Raw genomic sequence first — 13,085 nt, forward strand, 5'->3', positions numbered from 1 at the left:
GTCTGCACACTTAACCACTACACCAAACTGGCATGGTTACATAAGAACATAAGAAGGGACCACAGGATTAGACCAGTGGTCCATTTAGACCGGCAATCCGTTTTGCACAGTGGCCAGCCAGCTGCCCTGGAGGGCCACACAAACAGGGCACAGTGGCCTTCAAGGCCCTCCCCTGGTGTTGCCTTCCCACTACTGGGTGGGTTTGCTGTCTCCGTAGGTGGAGGCTCCCTTCACTCACCATGGCTAGTAGCCACTGATGGACCTCTCTTCCATGAATCTGCCTAACCCTGTTTCACAGCCACCTGTGCCATCACTACCTCCACCAGCAATGAATTCCACAGTTCAGCTGCTTGCTGAGTGAAATTATTTTTCACACATTGCCGACTTTCCAGGAATGACGCTGGTCGTTTGGTACATCTTAATGTTACTGCCACTGCGGCAGATCACCACCCACATCCAAAACTCATAGTGTGCAAGGAGTGTGTCTTTATAAACACCCCACTTTCGAATTATGGTGCTGGAGAAGACTCCTTTTTTAAAATTATTTTTTATTTGTATTTTCTACATAACTCCTGCCATAGCTCCTGCCAGCCTAGCAGTTCGAAAGCAAGAAATTGCAAGTAGATAAATAGGTACCACTTCGATGGGAAGGTCACAGCGTTCCGTGCGCCTTGGTGTTTAGTCATGCCGGCCACATGACCACGGAAACATCTTTGGACAGCGCTGGCTCTTCGGCTTTGAAACGGAGATAAGGGTATCAAAACTGTTCTGAAGAAGTGAGCAGTGACTCATGAAAGTTCATCCCCTGCCACATATTTTTTATATAATTTTTATTTTCTACATAAATCCTACAAAAGCTACACACTAACTAAAATTACAGCTATACAATGACCATATATGATAATAATTATTTCTTAAATCAAAGCTTTTCTCTTATTCAGATTAAGAATAAAAATCCTATTCTATTATTTCAATATGCAAAAAATTAAAATTGTTGACAATGCAAGATTATGTGACAATATAAACATTTCTTCTAAAGTTTAAGCTATTTTCTGCCTTTCTTTCCTCTTTTCTTGCTTTTATCATCCCGGGGTGGTTTGGGTGCCGCTGCCCCCAATTCTGATTCAGATTCTACTTCTGAACCCCCATCTACAGATGTTTCATGGCTTTCCAAGCCATGCTGACTGTCCAGTTCTCCTCCTCCTTCTTCCTCCGTGTTTTTTGTATCTTTTTTGGGTTCTTGATGTCTCTCCAAAAACTGCTTCACTTTGTTAAAAGAGTCAATCTTTTCTTTTTTGCCTTTGTAGTTGATCATCAAGCCTTCAGGTAGTATCCATCAGTAGGTAGTGGAATTTTCCCATAAATAGGTGGTTCAATTCTTGTATTGTGCGGCCGGGGCACCTATATTCATTGTTGGTGGGAGTGTCCCAAGGTCCGGGCCTTCTGGAGAGAAGTTAACGCCCAAATATTTCTAATTACAGGTTGCGCCCTCCAACTGCAACCCTCCTTGTTCCTCCTGAATTATTGGAGCCATCCCGCCCCGAATGGGCTTATGAAAGAGCTAATAGAATTATGTCTTGCAGCTGCTAGGAATGTTATAGCATTTCATTGGAAATCTAAGAAGACGCTGCTACTGAGCGATTGGTATCTGAAGTTGTGGGACTTTTTTCTACAGGACAAAGTTTCCACTAGTATCCTTCGATCTGAAAATCAACCTGTCCCTGACAACCTCCAAGAAAAATGGATGCCCCTCTTAGAAGCGCAGCACATAAAATCGACACTTCCCTGTTTGCTCTGCATAAACATCAGGATTTGCTTTCCTATTTTTAACTGTTCTTTTAAATTTTAAGTAAATAAATTTTAAAAAATCTTGAATTTCTTTCAGATTCTCGGATTTGTCTTCTGGCCCACCTTGAAATCTCAACATGTATGAAGATTTTTCCATTTGTAGCTGCAAAACTTGAGTTTTATCTGAAGATCTTTCTTTTTCCACAACTTGCAGTCTTTGGTTAATTGCTTTAGTCTTGTTTTCAACTGCCTCTGTTCTTTTGTTGGATTCTTTTAGCTGTTTTTGTAAAGACTCCAAGGTCTTGGTGATGTTAGTCGCAATGCAGTATCCAGCATGCCTGCAAAGTCAAAGTTCACTTCCGGTTTGGAAACCGGACGTGTTGAGCTGGCAGTTCCTTGTTGAATCTTCGTTTTCGCCGCCATCTTTTCAGCGCGATAAGACATTATTTATGTTTTGATAAAAGTTTGCTTAAATCTTTAGAAGTTTATTCGCTTTGCCGCTTTAACAGCCTTCCGCTCAAACGCCGCCACTTTCTGCCCCCTCTAACGCTTTTAAATCTTATTTGCCATTTTCAAGGGGTGGGTAGCTCCCCCCCTCCGTTTTTTATTGGGGGCACCCAGGCTGGCGTCTTACTCATGCTCCGCTTCATCAGGTAAGAGAAATGATTTTTGTTTTCACCTGGTCAGTTGCTCACTGGTCCAGTATGCTCATTCCATGCCCAGAATGGTACTGTGGTGACGGGGACCTATAGGGGCAGGGGGGAGCCTCGATCCTTTGGTCTCAGCCTTGGGAGAGGCACCCCCAGCACCCCAGGCTGAGGGCCCCCTTCAAGGGCTCCAGGGGGAGTCCAGAACCAGCCAGACCCCCTCCCTGCTGCCGGGTCATGGGCTGCTCTCTCCAGAGCTTTGGAGGAGCGCACCCACCATCAATGCGCCGAAACCAGAAATTCTGAGAAGACTCTTGAGAGTCCCTCGGACCGCAAGGAGATCAAATCAGTCAGTCCTAAAAAAAAAAAATCAACCCTGACTGTTCCCCAGAAGGCCAGATACTGAAGCAGAAGCTCAAATACTTTGGCCACCCAATGAGAAGGGAGCACTCACTGGAGAAGACCCTGATGCTGGGAGAGATTGAGGGGAAAAGAAGAAGGGGACGGCAAAGGATGAGATGGTTAGACAGTGTTATCGATGCAACGAACATGAAGTTAAGTAAATTCCGGAGGATGGTGGAAGACAGGAGGGCCTGGCGTGATGCGGTCCATGGGGTCGTGAAGAGTCAGACTCGACTGTGCGAGTGAACAACAAACTTCTGTTGGGCCACGAGGCAGAGCAATCCCTACTGGGCCAGATCCAGGTGGGCAGCTGTGCCCGTCTGAAGCAGCAGAACAAAGTCTGAGTCCAGTGGGACCTTTAAGGCCAGCAAAGTTCTATTCCATTTTGCGCAAACAAAAGCTTATACCAGAAATAAAACTTTGTCGGTCTTAAAGGTGCCACTTGATTCAAACTCTGCCCTAATGGGCCAGTGCTTTCTCTGCTATTCCATGGCAGAGGTGCTCCGTCTACAGGGTCATTTTGTAGAAAAATAGGTGCAGGGGCTCATTAGCATAACTCATTAGCATAACTTATTTGCATATGCCACACCCCCTGACATCACCGGAAGTGTATCAGAAGGCAGCACCCACTGCAACTTACCTGGCTGCTTCTTGCTCCTCGTGGCCCAGGGTTGCTGGGAGCAGGGGGTGGGGCTTGTTGCGTGTGCCCGCCCCCTGGGCTCTTTACTGCCGGAGCTCTGCTCCTGTGCGCTCCTGCGGGAAATTACCCCTGTCCGTCTATATAAGGACGCTGAAACAACAGGACAGGAAGGTGAGACGCAAACCCATCTCTGGACTGTCCCACCAACTTTTAAAGTACAGCAGTGATTTGGATCGGGGCTATGGAGAATGGCGTGTGTGCGTGTGTTATTGAACACCCTATGTTGTTTTAACCCTTAAAAGAGAAAAAGACAGGCAAAGATAGATGACTTAACTCTCTTCCTTGAAATAGCTTTTAACAGCATCAGGGTCGGGACAGGGTCTTTATTAATGAGCAGGGAAAAGGAGTGTCACACCCACCCCTCTTCTCTGTGTGTGGCCTCCGTCAGAATTGGGGCAGCCCACAGATAATTGGGGGTCCATTTCTTCCATCCCATCAAGTTTGACCCCAAGACTTGTGTAGGGTTGGTAAGAAGCAGAGAATTTAACAGAACTGGAGACCGGATGCCATAAAGGGTTCGAGTGTCGATAACCGAAATATTTTGACAAACAATTAATGTGGGTTCTCACACTTCCTGGCCTCCTTGGGAAACACCCTGGGGAAGGTGGGGGTCTATTCTTTTCTTTTCGATGGGGGGGGGTCTATTCTTCCTTCTGCACTGCAAGTGAAGGGCAGGGAAAAGACAGCTGCTTGATGCTTGTTTTCACAGTTGTTTCCTTTGGATTGACGTGCATTGGTTAGACCAACACTCTTTAACCACCAGGGGAAGATAAAGGATAGATCATTAAGTAACCCAAAAGGTGAAAGGAAAGAGCAAACGAATGCGGCTTTGAAGGAAGAGAAGACGGATCGCTATTCTGCAGGACAGCTAAAAGAGCAGAGCGGGAAAGGCATAGAATGAAGCACAGCACCACTCGCAGGTCAGTATCAAACACCTCTTTATGATTTCACGGCAGGAAAATGCCAAAGAACGCTCTGATGCAATCCAAGACAGAAACGGAGCATTTACTGCCATTGTGCTATTCGACTCCCTGCTCTTCGTGCATTCATCTGGAAATTACGGTACAGAGTCTCAAGAAACAGGTTTCCTTTCTATATCACCTGTCTATTGTCCATACTGATCTGGCTAGAGCAGAGAAAGCCTATTGTTAATTCCAACAGCCAGGGGTCATTTCCTGCAGGAGCGCACAGGAGCGGAGCTCCAGCAGTAAGGAGCCCAGGGGGCGGGCACATGCAACAAGCACCCCCCCTGCTCCCAGCAGCCCTCAGTCAGAGCAAGAAGCAGCCAGGTAAGTTGCAGAGGGCCCCCTGGTCCAAAACAGTCCAGTGGCACCTTTAAGACCAAGTTTTATTCAGGTACAAGCTCTCCCTCCTCTGCGAGGACAGATCTGCACGTTCCCCCCCCCCAATAGCTAGCAATCCGAAACAGTCCAGTGGAGCCTGAGCGGTGGGTATTGCCCTCTGACACACTTCCGGTGATGTCAGGGGGTGTGGCATATGCAAATGAGTTATGCTAATGAGCTCCTGCACCTCTTTTTCTACGAAATGACCCCTGCCAACAGCCATTCCAATGAGCATCGGGTACATCAGTAAAGAAGAGTGTCCGAGGCTGTCCCTAATTACTCCATTGCATTTTGCGACAGGGATTTTTGGTCAGGTTCTCACCCTGACCCGGCTGCACTGCACGCTTCTTCCGTGGTTGACCATTCATATTAGTGCTGCACCTCAATCACGGAGCGCATGGTCTGGTCTTTAAGGAAACACAACTTTGACCTTAAAAACAAACATTTATTGCATGTGTATATGCGCCCATGTACATATGCTCTTCCAATTTAAAAAACAGAACGGTGAAACCAGAACTAAAGGGTCACACTTCCAAACTCGTTTGTGCACACACTAGGGAAGTTCAGACATCTGGAAACATGGCATGAAGAAGAAGAAGAAGAAGAGAAGAGATTGGATTTATACCCCACCCTTCACTCGGAGTCTCAGAGCAGCTTACAAGCTCCTTTCCCTTCTCCTCTCCACAACAGACACCCTGGGAGTTGGTGGGGCTGAGAGAACTCTTTCCAGAACTGTCCTTGAAAGAACAGCTCTGACAGAACTATGGCTTGCCCAAGGTCATCCAGCAGCTGCAAGTGAAGGAGTAGGGAATCAAACCCGGTTCTCCCAGATTAGAGTACGACTACTTAACCACTAATGCACGGGGACCCGTTAGCACCGGAATTCAACTACTGTCTATTGGGGACCCGTTAGCATCGGAATTCAGCTATTTACCCCATCTCCATCTCGTCTTATGACGGGGTGAGTACGACTAGGGAGCGGCTGCCAGATGTGGCTGTATGAACCAGACAGTTTAATCAGTATGAACCAGACAGGGAAAGCAACTATATCAGTCAAATGGCCCGTCTGACTGCACCCTGAATCTCCTTTCTAATGTAATTCCAGGTAAGTTTCAAAGTTTGCCCTTGCACTTTTTCTGCAGGTCTTCATGTAACGTGTAGAATGGCTCTACGGCTTCTCAATGGGATCACAGATATATACATGGCTCAGAAGGAGCAAGGGTTGCTCACTCGCATGTAGTTGTGAACTGCACCCAAGAGGCAAGGGAGACACATTACACCCACACCATTCATTCATTTGCTTAAAACCACAGGTCATCACGCCACCAGAAAAGACACAAAAAGCCAGCCAACCAAGACATAACTGATCACCCCTGCTTGCAGTCAGTGTTAACATGGGACAAATTTTAGTTGTGAGCAGCAACTAAACCTGGAGATTTTTTTTGTCATCTTCTGGGTGTAGAATAGAGGTCACTGGGAAGGGGAGGTATTTGTGAATTTCCTGCATTGTACAGGGGGCTGGACTAGATGACCCTGGAGATCCCCCTTCCAACTCTGTGATTCTATAACACAACTTTGTATGTTTGCAAATACATCATTACCAGATAAAACCAACAGATTTCTTTAAGGTAACCAGGGCTATTTTGGGGCAGGAACGCGCCAGAACGGGGCTCCGGCTGGCTCCCACGTTGGCCACGCCCAGCAGGAACTCATTAGCATAATAGGCCACACCCAACAGCAGGAACTCATTAGGATTGGCTACAGTAGGGGTGTGTGGCCTAACATGCAAAGGAGGTCCTGCTATTAAAAAAGCCCTGCGTTTTGACAACAAACAAGGTAAAGAGAATAAGAAGCAAAAGGTGGGTGTGGCTGGATGACCACACTTCTGGTAACATGGGGGTGCGGCCTAATGTGCTAATGAGTTTGGTCAGGGGTGTGGCCTAATATGCTAATGAGTTCCTGCTGTTGGGTGTGGCCTATTATGCGAATGAGTTCCTGCTGGGCTTTTTCTACAAAAAGAGCCCTGAAGGTAACTACAATCTTAGCAAACATTCCTTACAAAAACCAGTCCCTAAGGGAGTGGTTGCCGACAGATACACTGTTATATGAAACCCAATTCCAGGAAGTGGGTATGTCTAGGGCAGTGGTGGGTTGCAGGGGGAGAAAGAACAGGCTGAGTTTGGAAAGAAGCCTCCGGAAGCTTGAATGGCAAACATGGGGCTCACCTTTGCATAATGTGTGAAATGGCCATGGAACACAATCTGTTGCTCAGTAAATCTATATATATATAGTATTATATATATATATATAGTATTATTATATATATACATATATAATAAATGTAAACTACATGGACACGCACACAGACACACACAGAATGTACACTGGTTCAGCGTTAACCGACCTGAGATTCCTGCATGTTTGGAACGGGAGGGGAGGAGATGCAATTACTTTCCAAAGTTACTTTCCAAACTTCCACTTCAAGAAGTTTCAGAAACAGCGCCCCAGGGGAATGCTGCAGGCAGGGCTGGGTTTCCTTTGGATGAGTAAGCTCTGGAGACTTGAAATATTTGCTGTATTTATAAATATACAAACCACAGCACAGTGGAGGCAAGTTCACACCTGTAAGCAGGCAGCATAGCTACTAGTTCTGCATTAGATTCCTAGAGAACACCTACAGCAGAAAACTCCAGCACTGCAGCGTTCCCTCTAAGCTGAGTTAGTGTGAGCTAGCTCATGGTTTTTTTAGCCTCCGGCTCGCACAGTTCTGTCTTACCTCAGGAAGGAGGGCTCCAGAGAAAACTAATTTAGAGCCAAAAAAAGCAGCCAAATCGCTTGCTCACGTTAATGCCGGTAGCTCACAAAGCAGAATTTTGCTCACAGGACTCCACAGCCTGGAGGGAGCGCTGGATCCCAATTCCATTACTACCAGCTATAGTCTAAGCTATAGTCTAAGCGCAATACAAAATGGCGGTCTTCGTTCTCTCTTGCTCACACCCATGTAAATTCATAGGACTCAGACTCCTACACTCATGCATTGGGGGGGGCACACACAGCCAATAAAAGAACATTCTTTTGTCAAAGCTGCTGGTCAAGTCGGCCAAATCCACAACAAACTTCTATCAGCCAGGAACGTATCACACCTTCCTTCCGGGAAGCCCCATGATCTCCCTGGCAGGTTGCAACTGATTCCAATAACACAAGAACAAAATACAATCTGCATGAGATCAGAGGGAAATAGTCCCACCTCCAGGCAATATGCTGCCAAACAGAACTGGATGTAAACTGCTGCGAGGCGACGGCTCCATCTCTCCTGGGCCAGATGGCAACAGACCTTGGCTGTTCTCCGGGGTGCAAGACACTAACTTTGATTTAAAGAGTGATACCAGCGAGCACATTTTTTGCTAGGGCTTGCCCTCCTTTTCGTTCTTAACACTTCCACTTTTTTAAAAAAGAAGGAAGCCCTTTCTGCCTTGTATAGCTTCCTTGATGGTGCTCATCAACCACTTTGGTAACCTCTAAAGTTTTATTCATAGCTTTTTCTAACCTGTGTCACACACTCCAGCAGAGCTCCTATTATTCCGGTTTTAAATACACTCCCGAGTGTGCTGGAGAGATAAGACCTTCTTGATTCTATGGTCCAATTTCACTTTAACTACTAACCCCTGCAGGAAGTTTTTTCTTCTGAAGTTAATGTGACCATGCTGGATTGTCTGAGAGACTTTTCACTAACATATATGCTGAATTTGACAGCAGAGTCACTGGTGCTACACAAGTCTTACAACTCTAACCAAGGCCTGGGTACGTCTCCTGCTGCACAGATGCACAACCATCTGTTCCAAGGCACAGAGGAATTTCACATTACCCCTTTTAACCCGTTTTGAAGCCGTTTTTGATCCGTCATGAACCGGTATAGGGCTGCCATTTCACACATGGCTTTCCCCTTCCGGTAAAGAGCTGGATCTGAAGCGGTTTGCCATTTCAGACTGCACCGCTTTTTCCCTGCCGTTTTCGCCCGCGCGGGTGATCTCCAGGTTTTTTAATGTTCGCTTTATAGCGCTATAGCCCTATAACAAAACACTCCAGGCATTCCAATGCCGTTGATATACTGCCGTTCCATTATAGCGTTATAGCGCCATGACGCTATAAAGCGAACATTTTTTAAAAAGCCGTTCCATTATAGCGTTATAGCGCTATGACGCTATAAAGCGAACATTAAAAAAAAAAAAGCCGGAGATCGCCCGGGCGGGCGAAAAACAGCAGGGGAAAGCGCATCGGAACTGGGAGAGGAAACTGAAGACTACTTGGAAGCGGTTGACAGGTAAAATGCTTCAGCCCCGTTTCCTGAACGGGACAGAAGCGTTTGTGTCTGAAACTACAAATATATTCCGGTAGGGAACCGGTTCTAAAACGGTTCTGTCTGAAATGACAGACCAGAAACCGTTTGGGAACCGTTCCTCTTCCGGATTATATCGTCTGTCTGAAATTCCTCACAGTCATGTATTTAACTGAAAAATTATCTTGCTTTAGTGCAAGCCAGCCAATAGGAGAGTAGTAAAAAAGAGCAAGAGTCCAGCAGCACCTTAAAAAAAATTGTGGCAGCATATGAACTTTTGTGAGTCACTGCTCACTTCTTCAGATACCTGAGGATCTGAAGAAGTGAGTAGTGACTCGCAAAAGCTCCTAACCCACCACAAACTTTATTAGTCTTTAAAGGTGCTGCTGGACTCTTGCTCTTTTCCACTGCTACAGAGACTAACATGGCTACCTCAATAGGAGGGTAGTTCATTGACCATTATTACAGTGGCTCCTATGGGCAATATTCTTTTTTTATAAAATCCCGTAAATTCCTTGAGTCGTCATCTCATCCCAAACTATGAGACAGACGTTAAGGTCACATAATCATATAATTATAATATATAACCATTATAATATGTAACAGGTCAAAGAACTTAAAGACGGGTGCGGATAAATATTGTGGGGCCCTGATGTTACTGACATAAGACTAAATATAGAGGAAGCCAAAACAAAAAAACCCAAAACATGAATTTATTCCTAATCATGAATACAGATACAAAATTTCTGGAAAGCCATGTGAAAACAACTTTTTATATTAAAAAACCGAAATGGAGAGAAACGGAAATATTTGCAAAACTTTACAACATAAAACGTATCACAAATAGCATAGCTGGCATATAAAATTGCAGTGTTTGGCATATTTATGGAATTTAGAAGGATAAATGCCTTAATTTCCTACAAGCAAAACTGCAGATATAACCAATACTTCAACAAGAGAGACAGCTGCAAACTACTACACTCTATGGTACTTTCGCACATGTATCTTAGGTTTTGCCATTAGGGAGATAGGGGAAAAGTTGGAAATGCAAAACATTAACTGTGTAGTAAACAAAAGGCAAGGTATTATTTGGACAGAAATCATTTCATACAGGCACAACAGGACTAGCACAACTGTAAAATAGTGTATTATTGTACTTATCATACAATATTGTCAATAAAATTTGTTGTATTTACACAATGAACACATCCTTGAATATATATTGTATATTTACATATCCAGTCTATTTTCCGCTGTTTGTCCTCTAAGCTAGGAGCACTAAATGTGATTTTCCTTCCCTCATTTTATCTTCACAATGACCCTGTGAGGAAGGTTAGGCTGAAATAGTGTGACTGGGCCCAAGGTCCATCAGCAAGTTTCTAATCAGAGTGGGGATTTGAATACGAGCCTTCAGGATCCTAGCCCAACACTCTAAACTCTTACAGTTCCGCAGGGCCTGTAAGACGGAGCTCTTCCACCAGGCCTTCAACTAAGGAGCCGCCAACATTACCATCAACAACTGAAATTTACAGAGCCCTGCCCTCTACGGTCTGTGCCTGCCAATTGTATCTGGGAAAGATCAATGAGCTGAACATCTAGTGAGTCCATTGAATGCACTCACATGGTACCGCCATCGCCATGAAATTAAACCAACACTGCTAGCACTTTGTTACTGAACTGTTTTCATTGGGATTTATAGTTCAAAAGTCATTTTTTATATATGGGAATGGATTTAATATTAAATTATTATGTTATTATATTATAACTGTTGATGTATGTTGAAAACTCTGTTGGTGATTAACTGGCTGGTTTGTAATTTTGGATTCTCAGGACTTTTGTACACTGTTATGCTAATGAGTTATGCTAATAAGCTCCTGCACCTCTTTTTCTACAAAATGACCCCTGGTTATTTATGTATTTACTTTTATGTAAGCTGCCCTGAGCCTGCCTTGGCGGGGACGACGGGGTATAAATTGAATGAATGAATAAATAAATAAACAAACTGGCCTATGCTGCAAGCACGTGCGTGTCTACAGTGTACACTGGCAATATATATCTCATTCTGAACCCGGATTTCAGCAGACAGATTATTAAATCCATCCTCAGGGGCCAGGTACGTACTAGAGAGATGTCTGTACAAGCCTCACCAGCCCCCCAAGGTTTGAACAAAACTCCCAAAGCAAAAAAAATTAATAATAATAAATAAAATAAATTGGGGAAAAAAGTAAAAGCGTTACTATGGTGGAGAAAACAACCAGCTTTTTGAGGATGGCCAAGGGAAAGGAGTGGGATCCATCCCCACCCACCCTTTACCAAATGAGTTGGGGGGCAGGGGAGGAAGAGGAGAGGGGTCAGGTAGACGAGGAGAAGACATAAGAAAGGACAAGACGCTGCCGCTACCACTCAAACTGCACCAAGCAAGTGAGGGGGTGTGTGTGGAAGCTGCTTGGCCTTGATATCAGTTGGGCGGAGCCAAAGCGAGCAAATGAGTGGCCAGGGGGGAGGAGCCGCAGCGATGGCTGCCGCCACTGCAACCGTGGCCAACATGGCAGGTGAGCAAGCACAGGGGGAGGGGGGAATGGGATCCCCCCAGAGTCTCACGGGTCTCCGCTTGTCATTGTCTAATATTGTAGACTGCTTTGCATGCCACACATTTTGCCGGAGTAAAACCTTGTCTTGGAAAACATTTTCGCTCGTTCCAAAAGAAAAAAGTATTAGATTTTTTTTTCACCGCTCCCCAAAATTTCCTTGGAAAAAGATGGGGGGAGTGATTTCCCCCTCCCCAGGTGTTCTAGTCACTGTGAAACCAGTGATAAAAGTTGACCTCGTATTCTTATTCGAACTTCGTTATGGATATGAAGGGTTTTATGACCAACAGCCTCTTAATAGAAGCAGGCAACCATTTACAATTAGGTCAGTCTTTGTTTATGAAGCACGTGTACAGCAAAAAAAAAAATCACCAAAAAACCTTAGTAATTTGAGATGCAGCTGCATCTCTCCTTCCCGAATCCGAGCAGATGTTCAAGCTCAAGCACCGGTCAAATCTGGGCCCAGCCATACTTGAAAATAATTTGACAATTTTTTTGTTAAGGCTTCAGCTGGCCTGAAGAAGGTAAAACTGTTCCACTGAAGAGAACGCAAGAAGCTGCCTTATACACAGTGAGACCATCAGAGTGGTCCACAAGTATTGCCTACGCAGACGGGCATTAGCTCCCTAAGGTCTTGGGAAGAGGTCTTGCACATCACCTCCCACCTCACCCTTTCTTAATTGGAGATGCCAGGGACTGAACCTGGGACCTTCTGCATTCCAAGCTGGACTGACCTATATTTGTGCAGGGATACAATTGAGCTGCGGTGGCTCAAGTGGTTAAGACGCTGAGCTGCAGGCTGTGGAAGGTCAGTAGTTCAGCAGTTCGAGACCCGGGTGCCACATGATGGAGTGAGCTCCCATCTAGCAGTTTGAAAGCAAGAAACTGCAAGTAGATAAATAGGTACCACTTCGTTGGGAAGGTAACAGCGTTCCGTGCGCCTTGGTGTTTAGTCATGCCGGCCACATGACCACGGAAACGTCTTTGGACAGCGCTGGCTCTTTGGCTTGGAAACGGAGATGAGCACCGCAACCCTAGAGTCGGATTCGACTGGCTTTCGAGCAAGGGAACCTTTACCTTTACCTTTACAATTAGAAGAGGGAGCTGCGGTGGCTCAAGTGGTTAAGAAACTGAACTGCAGGCTGTGGAAGGTCGGTAGTTCAGCAGTTCGAGACCCGGGTGCCGCATGATGGAGTGAGCTCCCGTCTCTAGTTCCAGCTCCTGCCAACCTAGCAGTTCGAAAGCAAGAAATGGCAAGTAGATAAATAGGGACCACTTCGG

The 13,085-nt window shown here is 45.4% G+C and overlaps 1 protein-coding gene across 1 annotated transcript in view; it reads left to right on the top strand.

The window, feature by feature from the left end:
* Positions 1–11,731: 11,731 nt before the first annotated feature.
* Positions 11,732–13,085, top strand: part of WDR55 (WD repeat domain 55) — a 27,907-nt gene continuing 26,553 nt past the window's right edge. Inside the window, exon 1 of the mRNA XM_015416609.1 lies at positions 11,732–11,768. Coding sequence (XP_015272095.1) covers positions 11,732–11,768 — 37 coding nt within the window. The remainder of the gene's footprint in view (positions 11,769–13,085) is intronic.

This window comes from Gekko japonicus, unplaced genomic scaffold, assembly GCF_001447785.1.
Source record: "Gekko japonicus isolate JY-2015 unplaced genomic scaffold, Gekko_japonicus_V1.1 scaffold4361, whole genome shotgun sequence".
Lineage (NCBI taxonomy): Eukaryota > Metazoa > Chordata > Lepidosauria > Squamata > Gekkonidae > Gekko > Gekko japonicus.